Source organism: Scyliorhinus canicula, chromosome 9 (genome assembly GCF_902713615.1).
Source record: "Scyliorhinus canicula chromosome 9, sScyCan1.1, whole genome shotgun sequence".
Taxonomy (NCBI): domain Eukaryota; kingdom Metazoa; phylum Chordata; class Chondrichthyes; order Carcharhiniformes; family Scyliorhinidae; genus Scyliorhinus; species Scyliorhinus canicula.
This window is the reverse complement of record NC_052154.1, coordinates 64143458-64162226: the sequence shown is the minus strand read 5'-3', so window position 1 is coordinate 64162226 and position 18769 is coordinate 64143458. Positions and strand designations below refer to the sequence as shown.

The window sequence follows — 18769 nt, the reverse complement described above, 5'->3', positions numbered from 1 at the left end:
ATGATTCTCATTGTGGACCTGCTTTGCAGCTATTCCTGAACTCAGCCATGTCCAGGGGGATAGCTATTATTGCCCAATAGCTTGCCTGGAACTTGGCAGCATGATTGGAATAAAAGAAACATATAAGGCTGGCGCAGGAAGGAAGAATCACAACTTCCACAGGATAGCGGGTACTTCCTGTTGGAGAAGTTCATGCACTTCCAGCCCACTGAATTAAGAACCTATTGGTGCCCAAAAGACAGCCACTGTACAGGCACACTTGAAGGCCAACAGATTAAGATATGTTTACAAAGCTATTGCCATTAAAAAATATATATATAAATTTTGAGGGTAACTAGGAACATTAAATATGTTTCACGATTTGAAAATTGTACTTTAGTCTTCCCAAAAGATATTAAGGACTCACAAATTAAACAATGCTTAAATTATACCCATTTTCTTTTAAAATTCTTTTGCAATGCATTCATCATATGTCTCTCCAGCACTGGTTTCCAAGGCCTATACTACAGATGCATCTGGACAAGTATTATCCGCACAGCAACAGGGGCAAGCAATCCCACATTCTGGATAACACGACGATTGCAAATTAATTAAACAACGTAACCTTCAAACTGACCGTGTCGTCACAATGCTGACAACACCCCTGCTCACCGAGTGAACTTTCCATTGAAGTATACTTTCCAAACTTTCAACAATATTCTCATGTTTTTACTACAGAACAGTAGATATGGATATACCCCAGCTGAAACAAAACTGCATGCCACTTTGTTTAGATCTTTAGATAGATCTGTGCGGTCCAAAAACGTTACAGGTGTTACTTGTGCACGACACAGCACAGATCTTAAGCCACATGCTCAGTATCTGTTTGCTTTGTGTTTTCAAAAGTGCCACCTTGCTCCAATAAAACTGAAATATAGGAATCTAAAGAGGGCACAAACAAAAATGTGGTCTTCTTTTAGGATTAACAAGAATCAAAAACCATTACCTTGCAGCTCTTCGGAGATATCTTGACTAGAAGTAGCCATTTCTGCAACGACAGCCTTCGTGATTATGCAGGTACTGAGAATGAGAGAAATATCAAATTGAAGCAGCTACACATCCTGCTGCAGTAACCACACTAAACGAAGAGGAAGCAGCTCTCTGGAAATACAATAAAGAATCCAATCAGAATACCTCAAAAAAGATTATTTGTGTGTTTTAATGAAATGTATCCATATATTATCCAAATAATGTATTTACTGCCATCATTGTTTGTATTTAACTAGTTGATATTTTAACCTGTAGGTACCTAATACTCACTCATGCAAAATAGAAAGCGAGTCACAGTACTGAAGGTAATTAATAGCGAAACAGAATTAAGTTGTGTTGTCTCTGTTAGTGACATTTGTCCAAACTAGTAACAATACACATATTACTTTGCTCCTGCAGATTACAGATTCATTTTTGATTTTTGTTTTCAGTTTGTTGCAGGAAATGTTCTCCACTGAAACATCTTGCAAAGATTAATAAAGTGTGAGGCATAGCTGGAGTCTGATCCCATGCGATGTGGGCATAAACTGCAAACAAATAAGGGGCAATCGTCTGAACAAAACTTGAATAAAATAACTTGGTGAAAGGATAGAGTTGGAAATGAAATATGTGCAGTATAATACCTTGTACTGTATAATGGATACCTTATTGTACAGCAATAAACTATTCAATCACGACAAACATGATTCAAAGTAGGTTTTAGAGTTTGCCCGTTAATTCCTTGGTGCTGATAGGAGCGTAGAGTGTCCATGCTATGACCGAGGTCAGCAGCCTTGATGTATTCACAATAACTACATTATGTCAATTCATTACTTGGGAATTCTAGATCCATCTTATCCTATAACTATAGCTATAACAATATTCACACAAACATAATACGATGAGATTCTGAATTGTTGTTAGCCTTTTCCTTGCTTATCTATCCACCAGGTCAGTGGTTTGCAATCCTTTTTGGTTGAAGAATCCCGTTTCAAATGTATCATGGGATCAACGAGTTGGATGTGGTGTAGAATGAGACAGTGCTGTGAGTTCAATTCTCGTGTCAGCCGTGGTCGTTCATGGAGAGCTGCCTCTTTGCCTTGCCCCATTGCTTGGAGAGTCAACAATGTTTCCTGCCAGCAACATGGTTTTAGGTGGCAGTACTGGCTGTTGGGACTATATAACCACTGTTTCTTTAGGGGAGATGGTGGTGGAGAGGGTGGTGTCATGGTAATGTCGCAAGACTAGAAATCCAGAGGCACAAGCTAATGCCCAGGGGCATGGGTTCTAATTCCTGCATGGTAGCTTGTGGAATTTCAATTCAATTAATAAAAACTGGAATTCAAAGCTAGTCTCAGTAGTGATGACGATGAAATCATCATCGATTGTTCCATCTGTATTTTTTTTTAAAGCCCATCTGGTTCACGAGAAAGCCTGCCGTCCTTACCTGGTCTGGCCTACATGTGACTCCCAAGCCACAGCAATGAGGTTGACCCTTACCTGCCCTCTGAAATGGCCTAGCGAGACACTCAGTTCAAGGGCAATTAGAGGTGGGTAGCAAATGCTGGACTTACCAGTGATGCCCACATCCCATGAAGGAATATAGAAAAAAAGACAGAGAGTAATACCTTTATGGTTACTTGTGGACCTTTCAAATGGATTAGTGTTAGTTTGGATTTTATGCTCTCTTGCCAGGTGGGGTAGAAGGTAGGGGGGGGGGGGGGGGCAGAAAACATTCCAATCACCTGAAATTACTGCACTATTTATATATAAATAATGATGAGCACATTAGTCTCACCGTTATTTTGACAGGAAATCTGGGCCTACATGTTAGGATCAGTAATTGTGTGGGACTTCACATCTGCTATGTAACTCAAGTTCTGCCTGCACTACACCACCATCTAGTGGCTAAAGTGTTTTGGCAGCATTTGAAGCACAAACAATTTGGAAATCCAAACTACTGTATTTGTTCCAATGACAGTGGGAGTATATTCAACTCACTGAAAATGGACTTTCATTTGGTCTGGTCACTGAGCATGAAAATGTAGTAAAATGTGTATCTTCGCACACGTTCTGTATGAAACAGCCTCAAGAGTGTGTAAACTACCTATAAAACATTATGTACATACTTCAAAAAAACAAATCAGCTTTGTAATGGATGATGTTAAGTTTTCATACTATTAAACTGATGCACTTTCTGCCAAGTGGAAGTCTAATGAACATGTCCAAATTAACCCCCCCCCCCCCCCCCCCCCCCCCCCCCCCCCCCCCCGCCCCAAAGGAATGTCACTAACACAAAGTAATATGCAGGGAGTCCAAAGAAAACTAAAAATATTGTATAATTCAAACAATTGAGAGATCGGAATTCACCAGTTGCATAGGTGGACATTGCAACTTGTAAGTCCAGAATCGTCTTATCATAGAATTTACAGTGCAGAAGGAGGGCATTCGGCCCATCGAGTCCGCACCGGCTCCTGGAAAGAGCACACCACCCAAGGTCAACACCTCCACCCTAACCCCACAACCCAGCAACCCCACCCAACACCAAGGGCAATTTTGGACACTATGGGCAATTTATCATGGCCAATCCACCTAACCTGCACATCTTTGGACTGTGGGAGGAAACCGGAGCACCCGGAGGAAACCCACGCACGCACGGGGAGGATGTGCAGACTCCGCACAGACAGTGACCCAAGCCGAAATCGAACCTGGAACCCTGGAGCTGTGAAGCAATTGTGCTATCCAAAATGCTACCGTGCTGCCCTACGTCTTCTAGGCATATACCAATCCACTGAACATGGGAAAGTTATCATCCTAGGATTGTGATCGTCCAACTTAAATCAATTCTAAAATTGGACCAGCAGAAGGGCCAAGTTTTTTCTCTTTATTAGATAAGTGCGGCACGGTAGCTCAGTGGTTAGCACTGTTGCTTCACAGCGCCAGGGACCCGGGTTCGATTCCCAGCTTGGGTCACTATTTGTACGGAACCTGCACGTTCTCCCTGTGTCTCTGTGGGTTTCCTCCGGGTACTCCGGTTTCCTCCCACAGTCCAAAGATATGCGGGTTAGGTGGATTGGCCATGCTAAATTGCCCCGTGTTGTTCAAAGGTTAGATGTGGTTACTGGGTTATGGGGATAGGGTGGAGGTGAGGGCTCAAGTCGGATGTTCTTTCAAGGGCGGTGGAGACGCAATGGGCTGAATGGCCCCCTTCTGCATTGTAAATACTATGAACTATGAAGTGGCATTAGAATGAAGAAAATGTGATTTGCAGAGCGCTAAAGCATTGATTATGATGGAGGGATTTCCTTTTTGATGAGTAAAAATATTGGCAACTCAGTAACTGATCTCAATCTGCGTTCGTACAAGAAGCCAGTTTATAAGGAACTTTATAGAGCAAAACTAGACACCAAGCCAGGTTTAGTGATGTTAAGACAGGCTTGGCCAAAGGGATAAGTTTTAAGGGACACCTTTTAAAAAAATATTTTTATTTGCAATATTTTCATCATTTTTGCCATAGAAAGAAAGAGAACAAAAACAGAACAATCCCAACAATATAAAACATAAAAACAGACTCATAAAAACAAAAACGAGAACGGACATCCTCCTTAGCATTCAACGGCAACCAACTCCCGAAAGTGCAAAATAAACAAACCCCAAGAATTGTGGAACCCCTTCTTCACCCCTCTCAATTGAAACTTCACCTTCTCCAGGATCAAAAACTCTATCAGGTTCCCCCTCCACGCTGAGGCACAGGGCGGAGAAGCTGACCTCCACGCCAACAAGATCCGCCTACGAGCGATCAGCGAGGCAAAGGCTAAAACGTCCACCCCTGCACCCACCTGCAACTCAGAACGGTCCGACACCCCGGAAATGGCTTCCAGGGGACCAGGTTCCACATCCATATGCAACACCCCGAGATACCTCCCTCCAGTACCTTTCCAGCTTCGAACAGGACAAAAACATATGAACATGATTTGCGGCACTCCACCCCACATCGCTCGCAGACATCCTCCACCTCCTCAAACAACCAGCTCATCTTTGATTTTGTGATGGGCGGCACGGTGGCACAGTGGTTAGCACTGCTGCCTCATGGTGCCGAGGTCCCAGGTTCGATAAGTACGGGAAGACATAAGGAAGGAGGATGTCCAAAAACCAAAAGAAAGCCGCTGTGAAGAAGGGGGCGACTGAAGTTTCACCGTCGGGAAGGGTCTGCTCAGCAACTGGAAGGATGGAGGTGGCTGGGCCACTGGGCGGGGCCGCACTGTTCACGGTAGAAAAGATGACAGAGGTGATGGTTTTGGAATCTGACTAACAGTTTGCAATGCACATGGAGGGAGGAGATGAGGAAGAAGATGATGGCAGCAATTAAGGTGCTGGTGGAGGAGGCGATTGCCCCGGTGAAGATGGCGGTATCGAGGGCATTGGCCGGGGTGCGGGAGCAGGGTGAGAAACTGAAGGGAGTGGAGGAAGCCTTGTCGCAACGCAGCGATGAGCTCACCTCGATGGGTGACGTGCTGCAGAGGGTGGTGGAGGCCAACAGGGGTCTGCGAGCCAAAGTGGAGGACCTTTGGGGATTCAGGTAGCGAGGGAATGGACGGAGCTCCATAAGTGGAACTTAACGAAGCTGGTGGAGGAGGCCAGGGAGAATCTTAAGAGGTGGTATACACTGCACTTAACGTTGGCGGGAAAGGTCCAAGTGGTGAAAATGAATATTCTGCCGAGGTTCTTGTTTATCTTTCAGACTGTCCCCATCTTTATACCAAAGGCCTTTTCTCGGAAAGTGGACACAATCATCTCTGACTTTGTATGTGCGGGGAAGGTGCCGAGGGGGAGGAGCGGCGGTGGGAAGGAGAAGGGGGAGGGTGGGTGAGAATGGAGGCGGAATCTTGTAAGGGGTCTAGTTTGAGGGCTATGGTGACGGCAGCATTGCCAATGGCTCTGAGTAGGTATTTAGGGAGCCCAGTGGTGCAGTCCATGGTGAAGATATGGAATCAGCTGAGGAGGCATTATAGGGTGGAAGGGATGTCGGTGCTAACGCCGCTGTGCGAGAATCATGGGTTTGAGCCGGGGGATGGATGGTGTATACAGGAGGTGGAGGGAAATGGGGCTGATCAAGGTGAGGGATTTGTATTTGGAAAAGGGAGAGGGTAGAGCTGCCGAGGGGTAGTGAGTTCAGGTATCTACAGGTTAGGGACTTTGCACAAAAGGTGTGTAAGGGATTCCCTAGACTGCCGGGATACACCCTGCTGGAGCGACTGCTGCTTCCAGATGTGGAAGGGGAGGGAAGAATTGGGGATATATACAAGTGGCTGGGGGAGCAGGGAGGCGAGCGGGTGGTGAAGATCAAGGAGAAATGGGAAGCGGAGTTGGGAATGGAGATCAATTGGGGAGTATGGAGTGAGGCACTGCGAAGGGTAAACGGGACCTTCTTTTGTGCAAGGATGAGCCTGATACAGTTTAAGGGGGTGCACAGGGTGCATATGATTCGGGTGAGAATGAGTGGGTTCTTTCAGGGGATAGCAGATGAGTGTGAGAGTTGTGGGCGGGGGCCAGCGAATCACGTGCACATGTTTTGGGGTTGTGAAAAATTGGGAAGATTCTGGGTGGGAGTGTGTGCAGTCTTAGCCAGGCTAGTGGAGGAGGAGGTCGACCCGGGACCCTTTGGTGGCGATATTTGGGGTTTCAGAGAAGCCGGAGCTCATGGGAGAGGAGGAAGGCCGATGTCGTGGCCTTCGCCTCTCTGATTGCACGGCGACAAATTTGCTGGAGTGGCGGTCGGCATCGCCACCGGGGGTAGCAGCTTGGTTGGGTGACCTGTATGACTTCCTGCAGTTAGAGAAGATAAAGTATGAGTTAAGGGGCTCAGCGGGGGAGTTTGAGAAAATGTGGGGGATGTTTGTGACCGTGTTTGAGGAGCTGTTCATCGGTGGAGGTGGGTGATGGGGAGAGGGGGGGGGGGGGGGGGGGGGGGGGGGGGGGGGTGAAAAAGGAGAAAAATCTGTACAAACTGTATAGTTGATTGTTGGGAAGTATGTTTCCCGGGATGTTTACCTACTTTGATACAAGTTTGTAATAAAATGCTTTTTTTAAAAAAAAAGAGTGCAGGACCTGGAAGACAGATCTAGGGGGCATAATCTGAGGATCATGGGCTTGCCCAACGGGGTGGAGGGCCCGAGGCCGACGGAGTATTTTGCCAAGATATTGGCGGAGCTGTTGGGGGAGGGAGAAGATCCCTCCCGGTATGAACTGATTGCGTCATAGGTTGTTGAGGCCTAAAGCAAAGGCGAATGAGCCGCCAAGAGCAATGATTATTTGTTTTCTTTGGCACTGTGTGAAGGAGAAGGTCCTGAGTTGGGCAAAGCAGAAGTGCGAGGGGCAGTCAGCTGGGGCTGATTTACGTATTTATCGGCATTGTCATAATATACACATCAGTATATAATGGTGCAGAGACACTCACTGACTGACACACTGCAAGACCAATCAACACACACACACCAGTTAGAGCCATCCGCCCCCCACCGCCGCTCCGCATCACTGGCAACCTCGGTGCCAACTGGAAAATCTTCAAACAATGATTCCAGCTTTACCTTGAAGCCACAGACCTGGAAGCTGCTTCAGACGCCAGGAAGATTGCTCTCCTCCTCCCCACGGCCGGGGACCACGCCATTCATATCTTCAACTCTCTCACTTTTGCTGAAGGTGAAGACAAGTCCAAATTCAAGATGGTCCTCCTCAAAATTGACCGTCATTGTGACATCGAGGTAAATGAAAGTTTTGAGCACTATGTCTTCCAACAGCGTTTGCAGCGTAAGGATGAATCTTTTCAATCTTTTCTCACCCACCTTCGCATCCTTGTGCAGTCCTGTAATTACAGATCCACCTCCGACTTCATGATACGCGACCAGATCATTTCTGGTGTACAGTCAGACCCCCTACGCCAGCAGCTCCTGAAGGTTAAACAGCTCACCCTTGCGGTAGCCATCGAGACCTGCATTCTGCATGAACACGCCACTAACCGATACTCGCACATTCAAGCGGCTGAAACGGAACGGCAAGGTCCACACAAGGCAGAACGGGTGCAAGCGATCAAGCAACTCCAGGGCCTTGGCCTGGATTTTGGCGGCCATTTCACGGCCTCCCGCGCATGCGTGCACTGACCGAGGGTACGGCGACGCCTGTGGCTCCGCCCACTTAAAGCAGCAATGTCCTGCAAAATCCCGACGCTGCCTACAATGTGGCACGCTTACCACTATGCTGTCTTATGCAGGTGTGCTCAACCTACTACCTCTCGTCGCTCCAACCAGCTACGCAGGGATGTCTGCGCCATCCAGCCCACGGTCGCCGAGTCCGATTCCGACCTGATGCCGAACATTGACACCGAGGACCCTAAAGCACCATTTCAGGTGGGCATCATTACCAAACACAAGATGCCCCCAAAGTCAAAAGTCAAGTCTCTCCCGATATGCAGCATTGACCCGGACGACGAGTGGTGTGCCACCCTTACGGTCAACCAGAATTCGTCGTCCACCTCAGAGACTAAATGGGGGAGATGGCTCACCAGGGGAAGGCAGCAGTAGTCAAGTTCATGGCACCATGGCTGGCTCTACTGTACAGAATGGCTGGAAAAAGAGTGGAAGGGCTATAGTCATAGGGGATTCAATTGTAAGGGGAGTAGATAGGCGGTTCTGTGGTTGAAAACGAGACTCCTGAATGGTATGTTGCCCCCCAGGTGCACAGGTCAGGGATGTCTCAGAATGGCTGCAGAACATTCTGAAGGGGTAGGGTGAACAGCCAGTTGTCGTGGTACATATAGGCACCAATGATATAGGTAAAAAACGGGATGAGGTCCTACAAGCCAAATTTAGGGAGTTCGGAGCCAAGTTAAAAAGTCGGATCTCAGAGGTAGTAATCTCAAGATTGCTACCAGTGCCACGTGGTAGTCAGAGTAGAAATGAAAGAATAGACAGGATGAATGTGTGGCTTGAGAGATTTTTGGGACATTGGGACTGGTTCTGGGGGAGGTGGGACTACTACAAATTGGACGGTATACACCTGGGCCGGACTGGAACCAATGTCCTTGGGGGTGCTTTTGCTAACGCTGTTGGGGAGGGTTTAAACTAATGTGGCAGGGGGATGGGAACCAAATGAAGAGGTTTGTAGACAGTAAGGAGGTAGTAACTAAAGCCTGTAATGAACTAGATCATGAAGTCAGCGTGACTAAGGGGAAGAGTAGGCAGGGAGCAGATGATGAACGCAAAGGGACTGGTGGTCTGAGGTGCATTTGTTTTAATTCAAGAAGTGTAGTAGGTAAGGCAGATGAACTTAGAGCTTGGATGAACTTAGAGCTTGGATTAGTACCTGGGAGTATGATGTTATTGCTATTACTGAGACTTGGTTGAGGGAAGAGCATGATTGTCAACTAAATATCCCAGGATATCGATGCTTCAGGCGGGATAGAGAGGGAGGTAAAAGGGGTGGAGGAGTTGCATTACTGGTCAGAGAGGATATCACAGCTGTGCTGAAGGAGGGCACTATAGAGGACTCGAGCAGTGAGGCGATTTGGGCAGAGCTCAGAAATAGGAAGGGTGCGGTAACAATGTTGGGGCTGTATTACAGACCTGCCAACAGTGAGCGTGAGATAAAGGTACAAATATGTAAACAGATTATGGAAAGATGTAGGAGCAACAGGCTAATGGTGATAGGAGATTTTCATTTTCCCAACATTGACTGGGATACACTTAGTGCCAGAGGTCTAGATGGAGCAAAATTTGTAAGGAGCATCCAGGAGGGTTTTCCAGAGCAGTATGTAAATAGCCCAACTCGGGAAGGGACCATACTGAACCTGATGTTGGGGAATGAGCCCGGCCAGGTGGTTGAAATGTCAGTCGGGATTATTTTGGGAATAGTGATCACAATTCCGTAAGTTTTAGAATACTCATGGACAAAGACGAGAGTGGTCCTAAAGGAAGAGTGCTAAATTGGGGGAAGGCCAACTATACCAAAATTTGATAGGAGCTGGGGAATGTGCATTGGGAGCAGCTGTTTGAAGGTAAATCCACATTTGATATGTGGGAGGCTTTTAAAGAGAGGTTGATTAGAGTGCAGGACAGACTTGTCCCTGTGAAAATGAGGGATAGAAATGGCAAGATTAGGGAACCATGGATGACAGGTGAAATTGTGAGACTAGCTAAGAGGAAAAAGGAAGCATACATAAGGTCTAGGCGACTGAAGACAGACGAAGCTTTGGAAGAATATTGGGAATGTAGGACCAATCTGAAACAAGGAATCAAGAGGGCTAAAAGGGGTCATGAAATATCTTCAGCAAACAGGGTTAAGGGTTAAGGACATGATGGATGTTGAAGTTAGGGATAGATGTTTGATTACTCTAGGTCAAGTCGGCATAAGGAGGGAGGATATGTTGGGTATTCTAAAAGGCATTAAGGTGGTCAAGTCCCCAGGTCCAGGTGGGATCTATCCCATGTTACTGAGGGAAGTGAGAGAGGAAATAGCCGGGGCCTTAACAGATATCTTTGCAGTCACCTTGAACACGGGTGAGGTACCGGAGGACCGGAGAATTGCTAATGTTGTCCCCTTGTTTAAGAAGGGTAGCAGGGATAATCCAGGTAATTATAGACTGGTGAGCCTGACGTCAGTGGTAGGGAAGCTGCTGCAGAAGATACTGAGGGATAGGATCTATTCCCATTTGGAAGAAAATGGGCTTATCAGTGATAGGCAACATGGTTTTGTGCAGGGAAGGTCATGTCTTACCAAATTAATAGAATTCTTTGAGGAAGTGACAAAGTTGATTGATGAGGGAAGGGCTGTAGATGTCAAATACATGGACTTCAGTAAGGCATTTTATAAGGTCCCCATGGTAGGCTGATGGAGAAAGTGAAGTCTCATGGGGTCCAGGGTGTACTAGCTAGATGGATAAAGAACTGGCTGGGCAACAGGAGACAGAGTAGTAGTGGAAGGGAGTTTCTCAAAATGGAGAACTGTGACCAGTGGTGTTCCACAGGGATCCGTGCTGGGACCACTGTTATTTGTGATATACATAAATGATCTGGAGGAAGGTATAGGTGGTCTGATTAGCAAGTTTGCAGATGACACTAAGATTGGTGGAGTAGCAGATAGTGAAGGGGACTGTCAGAGAATACAGCAGAATATAGATAGATTGGAGAGTTGGGCGGAGAAATGGCAGATGGAGTTCAATCCGGGCAAATGCGAGGTGATGCATTTTGGAAGATCCAATTCAAGAGCGAACTATATGGTAAATGAAAAAGCTCTGGGGAGAATTGATGTACAGAGAGATCTGGGAGTTCAGGTTCATTGTACCCTGAAGGTGGCTGCGCAGGTCGATAGAGTGGTCAAGAAGGCATACGGCATGCTTTCCTTCATCGGAAGGGGTATTGAGTGCAAGAGTTGGCAGGTCATGTTACAGTTGTATAAGACTTTAGTTCGGCCACATTTGGAATACTGCGTACAGTCCTGGTCGTCACATTACCAAAAGGATGTGGATGCTTTGGAGAAGGTGCAGAAGAGGTTCACCAGGATGTTGCCTGGTATGGAGGGTGCTAGCTATGAAGAGAGGTTGAGTAGATTAGGATTATTTTCATTAGAAAGACGGAGGTTGAGGGGGGACCTCATTGAGGTCCACAAAATCATGAGAGGGATAGACAGGGTGGATAGCAAGAAGCTTTTTCCCCCAGAGTGGAGGACTCAATTACTAGGGGTCACAAGTTCAAGGTGAGAGGGGAAAAGTCTAAGGGAGATATGCGTGGAAAATTCTTTATGCAGAGGGTGGTGGGTGCCTGGAACGCATTGTCGGCGGAGGTGTTAGAGGCGGGCACGATAGCGTCATTAAAGATGTATCTAGACAGCTACATGAATGGGCAGGAAGCAGAGGGATACAGATCCTTAGAAAATAGGCGACAGTTTTAGATAGAGGATCAGGATCAGCGCAGGCTTGGAGGGCCGAAGGCGCTGTTCCTGTGCTGTAATTTTTCTTTGTTCTTTGACGTACTATCCCCGTGTCCGTAACCGTCCTGGTCTCAGTAAATCCCATCCTCTTGCTGATCAGTATGGCTACTCCCCAGCCCTCGCCCCGTAACATGAATGATACATCTGTCCCACCCAGCCCTTCCTTACCAGTAATCTGTCCTTCTCCCTTAGGGTGTGTCTCCTGTTGGTAGATTATGTTGGCTTTCAGGCTTCTCAAGCGGGCGATGACTGTGGATCTTTTCACCGGACTGTTCAGTCCCCTTACGTTCCAGGTGACTATTCTGATGGAGGGGGGTTTCCCGTCCCCCCCGTTTGTGAAATATCCCATACTTACCTGTTGGATGCACATCTGCAATCCGGGGTTTCTCTTTGTTAGGGGGCCAACCAAAATGGCCACGGTCGCCGCTCTCACCATGAGGTTGGGCCTCTGCGCTCCCAAGTTTCCCTTTGTCCAGGGGGCATCCAACATGGCCGGCAACTGTGTGTACACCACGTGGGTGCATCCCTGCATTCCAGGGTCTCCCTCCAAAGTGACTGCTTGCGGCACCATCATGGTTTCTCAGCGTGCTCTGTGCCTGCCAAGCTTATCATGCTGCCAATCCTTAGCCCTCCGTCTCTTAGTTGTTCTATGCACTGCACCTGTCCACCCCTCCCCATGTTCTCCCTACCTTTCGCTGTGCCCCCATGTTGGCCAGGCGCTCCCTCTCCCCCAAAAGGCAGCCGTGGCCCCCCTTAGTGCCTGTCTTCCTGCGCTAGCCCTCCCTGCTGGTATGGTGGCTCCAGCCCCCAGGGTGATTCAACCCCATGTCCGAGTTATCTGCCTGCCTACGTTCCCTTCATCAACCCCTCACCTGCTTTCCCTATCACCACTCTCTCCTCTCTGTAGTCCGACCCTTAGTTCAAAAGAAGGCAGAACAGTCCTGCGCATGCAGTCTATAAAATAGTCTCTGGTTTCCGCTTTTCCCTCCCATTGCCGTCCTTCTCCGGTGCCTCTTCACCTCTGCTGAGCTGTCCCAAATCAGCTCTTACAAATTTGTTAGCCTCTGCCGGGGTGTTCAAGTAGTGTTCTTTCCCCTGATGGGAACAGCATGACAAATCGTACCCCACTTTTGTAGAGCGTGAATTTCGCTCCGTTGAATTCGGCCCTCTTCTTAGCAAGGTCCACCGCAATGTCCTGGTAGACCCGGATCCTATGTCCTTCCTATGAGCTTGACTTCGGCTGCCGGGCCCATCTCAGGTACCGGTGCAGCTTAGCGATAATCCCTCTCGGCTGTTCCCCTGCTTTGGGTTTCGGCCGGAGCGACCTGTGTGTCGTGTCAAGTTCTGGGGGGGGGGGGGGGGGGGGGTGGAGAAGCTGTCCCTCCATGACTAAATTACCCAGCATTTGTGCGATCTAGTCCGTTGGTTCCCTGCCCTCCGGCAGGCCCACAATCTGGATATTTTGCCATTGAGACCTGCTCTCTTGGTCCTCGACCTTCCCCTTCATGTTCCTCTGGGCCATAACGAACCTTTTTACCTCTGCCTCCAGAGCTACGATCCTGTCGCTCTGGTCCAACGAGGCCTTTGAGGTCCAGGATTGTTCCCTCCTGCGCCTCTATCATGTGCTGGAGGGAGGCCATCGCCTCCATCACCACCTCCTTCACTGCCAACTGGAACTCTGTTTCCCTCATGGCTGCCAGTTCCTTTTTAAGCTCTTCCACCACCCAACCCCTGGTGCGGAGGTTGTGGTTGTTGTCTGCCTCTGTTCAGGTTGCTGGCCTACCCAGTTTTTGGGCAGCTGGGGCTTCCAGGCCGCTTTGTGGTTTCACCGTTCTGTCCGCTCGCTGGTCTTGCTCTTTCCCACCACTCCTGCCCTCTCATCGCCCCTTCAAGATGCCGTTTGCCAGCATCCTTTTTCCCACTGCTAGTCTTCACCTTGTTTAAGATGGTTTTTGGGCCAAGAAACTCATAAAATTAGCTCTTTTGGTTCTAGTTGGGAGGAGAGCCACCTGATGCGTGTCCGCTGAGCACATCGCCGTCACCAGAAACCAACACCTCACTATTAATCATCCAGCCAATCTTTGAGTCATCCACAAAAAGTACTGACTTCCACATAGTGATTAACCAATGCCATTTATGTAAATGACAAATAGGGGACCCAGCACAGATCCTGTGGCACACCACTGGACACTGGCTTCTAGTCACTAACGCAGCTGCCTGTTATCACCCTCTGTCCCCTACAGCAAAGCAATTCCACCGAATTAAATAACCCTGTATCCCCTGTGCATTTGCCTTCTTTATAAGTCTCCCATGTGGGACCTTGTCAAAGGCGTTGCTGAAATTCATATCAACTGCACTACCCTGTCACCGCCCCACAAAATTCAATCAAATTTGTCAGGCATAATCTCCTTCTTGACAAAGCCATGCTGACTATCTTTAATCAAACCTTGCCTCTCCAAGCGGAGATCGATTCTCTTATTAAAAACAGGGTGAGAAAACAAATCTACTTTTATATAGTGCTTTCACAATCTCAGGACATCCCAAAACTTTTCACGGCAAAATAAGTGCATCATTAGTATCTATGCCTTGTAGTCACTTTAGCTGTTGTTCAGTTTGAAGACAAAGATCTTGGAAACACTGTTTAAACTCTAACATTGCAAAATGTGATATTTTGCCTAGGTGGGAAAAGCAATTTTGATACATCAAGGCCTAAGTAAATGCCTGCTTCATTGCAATACAGTTACATCCCACAGCCACAAACATGAATTGCAAAGCTAATCTGTTTGGAGAGAATGCAATTCCAGCAAGGATTAAACCATGCACATAAACAGGACACTGTAGATGTGGAAAATGGAATACAAAATGTTGTAAATACTCAACCGGTCTGGAGCATGGGTAGTTATTATAATTGTATTATAATAAACTCTAGTTGTTTGGACTTACTAACTGGTGTACGGTTTTATTGCTTTGAACTTCACCTTGAAGCCTGTGGCGGTGTCTTAACGGCACCTGGCGACTCCAGAGCTTAGAACAAGAAACAGAGCCAAATTGAGTGTTAAGCACACTCACCCAGAACGAGCAACAACACCAAGATCAAGTATGAATCATGACATTCACAGTATAGATGCACATAGTAGAGGTGCATAAGAATTAATGTCAAATTTAGAAGTGACTGCTACTTTTGCAAATATTTCACAATAAGCTTGATTTTCTGTTTCCCTAGTCAGTTCTTGCTTGTCGGATCTTTCCTTAAGCAGTAGAAATTAATATTGTTTGCCAATTGATACAAACTGAGATGTTTGTGTCTCTTAAAATTTCATGTTGCACACCTTTTTTTAAAAAATAATTTTTATTGGAATTTTTTACAGAAAATATAAAACATAACGACAAACAATGAAATTTGTCCCAGACCGTATCGACGCATGTATCACATCCCCCCACCCCCCCAACGACCAACAAAAGAACTTAAAAATAAATTAAAATTAAATAAACAAACATAGTCATCGTCCCCCCCCTTCCGCCCCCTCCCCCCCCGGGTTGCTGCTGCTGCTACTGTCCCCGTACCCTATCGTTGAGCCAGAAAGTCGAGGAAAGGTTGCCACCGCCTAAAGAACCCTTGTACCGACCTTCTCAGGGCGAATTTGACCTTCTCTAGCTTAATGAAACCCGCCATGTCATTGATCCAGATCTCCACGCTTGGGGGCCTCGCATCCTTCCATTGTAGCAAGATCCTTTGCCGGGCTACTAGGGACGCAAAGGCCAGCACACCGGCCTCTTTCACCTCCTGCACTCCCGGCTCCACCCCAACCTCAAAAATCACGAGTCCCCATCCTGGCTTGACCCTGGATCCCACCACCCTCGACACCGTCCTCGCCACCCCCTTCCAGAACTCCTCCAGTGCCGGGCATGCCCAGAACATACGGGCATGGTTCGCTGGACTCCCCGAGCACCTGACACACCTGTCTTCACCCCCAAAGAACCTACTCATCCTCGTCCCAGTCATGTGGGCCCGGTGCAGCACCTTGAATTGGATGAGGCTAAGCCACGCACACGAGGAGGAAGAATTAACCCTCTCCAGGGCATCAGCCCATGTCCCGTCTTCGATCTGTTCCCCCAGTTCCCCCTCCCACTTAGCTTTCAGCTCCTCTACTGACGCCTCCTCCTGCATAACCTTGTAGATATCAGATATCTTCCCCTCTCCGACCCAGACCCCCGAAAGCACCCTGTCACTCACCCCCTTCGCGGGAAGCGAAGGGAATCCCTCCACCTGCCGTCTAGCAAATGCCTTTACCTGCAGATGCCTGAACATGTTTCCCGGGGGGAGTCCAAATTTCTCCTCCAACTCCTCCAGGCTCGCAAACCTCCCATCAATAAACAGGTCCCTCAGCTGTCTGATGCCCGCTCTGTGCCAACCCTGAAATCCCCCATCAATGTTCCCCGGGACGAACCAAGGTTCCCCCTTAATGGAGTCTCCATCGAGCCCCCCACTTCTCCCCTATGTCGCCTCCACTGCCCCCAAATCTTGAGGGTAGCCGCCACCACCGGACTCGTGGTATACCTCGGAGGAGGGAGCGGCCACGTCGCCGTTACCAGGGCCCCCAGGCTTGTATCTTCACAGGACGCCCTCTCCATCCGTTTCCATGCTGCCCCCTCCCCCTCTATTACCCACTTGCGCACCATCGACACATTGGCCACCCAATAATACCCCGAGTGATTGGGTAACGCCAGCACCCCCCCATCTCTACCCGGCTCCAAGAAGACCCTCTTCACTCTCGGGGTCCCATGCGCCCAAACAAAGCTCACGATGCTGCTAGTCACCCTTCTAAAAAAGGCCCTAGGGATAAAGATGGGCAAACACTGAAAAAGGAACAAGAACCTCGGGAGAACCGTCATTTTGACGGACTGCACTCCACCCGCCAACGACAGCGGCACCATGTCCCACCTTTTAAATTCCTCCTCCATCTGCTCCACCAGCCTGGTAAAAGTAAGCTTATGGAGAGTCCCCCAACTCCTGGCCACCTGCACCCCCAGGTATCTGAAACTCTTCACTGCCCTCTTAAATGGGAGTCTCCCAATTCACTCCTCCTGGTCACCCGGGTGTACTACAAATACCTCGTTCTTGCCTAAATTTAACTTATAGCCCGAGAAGCCCCCAAATTCCGCTAACAGCTCCATCACCCCCAGCATTCCCCCTTCTGGATCCGCCAAATACAACAGCAGGTCGTCCGCATACAGCGATACACGATGTTCTTCTCCACCCCGCACCAGACCCCTCCATCTCCCGGACTCCCTCAATGCCATAGCCAAAGGTTCAATCGCCAGTGCAAAGAGCAAGGGGGACAGGGGGCACCCCTGCCTGGTCCCACGGTAGAGCCTAAAGTACTCCGATCTCCTTCCATTGTTGTACCCCCACTCAATTCTATCAAACGCTTTCTCCGCATCCAGCGCCACCACTATCTCCGCCTCCCCCTCCACTGTCGGCATCATAATAACATTTAGCAGTCTCCGCACATTCGTGTTGAGCTGCCGTCCCTTGGCAAATCCTGACTGATCCTCGTGCATCACCCCTGGCACACAGTCCTCTATCCTGGTGGCCAGGATCTTTGCCAGCAACTTAGCGTCAACATTGAGGAGCGAGATAGGCCTGTATGATCCACACTGCAAGGGGTCCTTATCCCGCTTCAGGATCAGAGAGATCAGTGCCCGCGACATCGTTGAAGGCTCGCACCAACAGGGGGCCCACCAGATCCGCATACTTATTATAAAATTCCACCGGGAACCCGTCTAGCCCCGGCGCCTTACCTGACTAGCTCCTCCAACTCTATCGGCGCCCCCAGCCCCTCTACCAGCTCCTCTTGAACCCTTGGGAAACATAGCCTGTTCATGAAGCTCTCCATCCCCCCTCTCCCCATCGGAGGTTCGACCGGTACAGTTCCTCGTAGAAGTCCCTAAAGACCCCATTTACTTCTGTCCCCTTCTGCACTACATTCCCACCCCTATCCGTCACTCCACCAATTTCTCTAGCCGCATCTCGCCTGCGGAGCTGATGCGCCAACATCCTGCTCGCCTTCTCCCCATACTCATATCCCGCGCCCTGCGCCCTCCTCCACTGTGTCTCCGCCTTTCTGGTGGTCAACAAGTCAAATTTGGCCTGCACACTACGCCGTTCCCCCAGCAACCCCATCTCCGGTGCCTCCTGTCCACATCCAGGAGCTCCCCCACCAGTCTCTCCCTCTCCTTCCTCTCCCTCCTTTCCCTCTGGGCCCGGATTGAGATCAGCTCCCCCCGGATCACTGCTTTCAGAGCCTCCCAAACCATCCCCACCCGGACCTCCCCCGTGTCGTTGGTATCAAGATACCCCTCAATACTTCCCCGGACCCTCCTACACACCTCCTCATCAGCCAGCATCCCCACATCCAGGCGCCAGAGCGGGCGCTGGTCCCGCGCCTCCCCCATCTCCAGATCAACCCAGTGCGGAGCATGGTCTGAAATCGCTATGGCCGAATACTCGGCATCCTGCACCTTCGGGATCAACCCCTGCTCAGGACGAAAAAAATCTATTCAGGAATAGACCCTATGGACATGGGAGAAAAAGGAATACTCCCACGCTCTTGGCCTCCCAAACCTCCAGGGATCCACCCCTCCCATCTGGTCCATAAACCCCCTCAGCACTTTGGCCGCCGCCGGTCTCCTACCCGTCCCTGAACTGGACCGGTCCAGTGGGGGATCCAGCACTGTGTTAATGTCTCCCCCCATGATCAGGCCCCCTGCCTCCATGTCC

At 48.9% G+C, this 18769-nt stretch overlaps 1 protein-coding gene across 1 annotated transcript in view; it reads right to left on the bottom strand.

Annotated features, from left to right (window-relative positions):
* Positions 1 to 1136, bottom strand: part of carmil2 (capping protein regulator and myosin 1 linker 2) — a 231602-nt gene extending 230466 nt beyond the window's left edge. Inside the window, 1 exon segment of the mRNA XM_038805993.1 lies at positions 986 to 1136. Coding sequence (XP_038661921.1) covers positions 986 to 1025 — 40 coding nt within the window. The 5' untranslated portion in view covers positions 1026 to 1136.
* Between the last annotated feature and the right edge of the window lie 17633 nt (positions 1137 to 18769).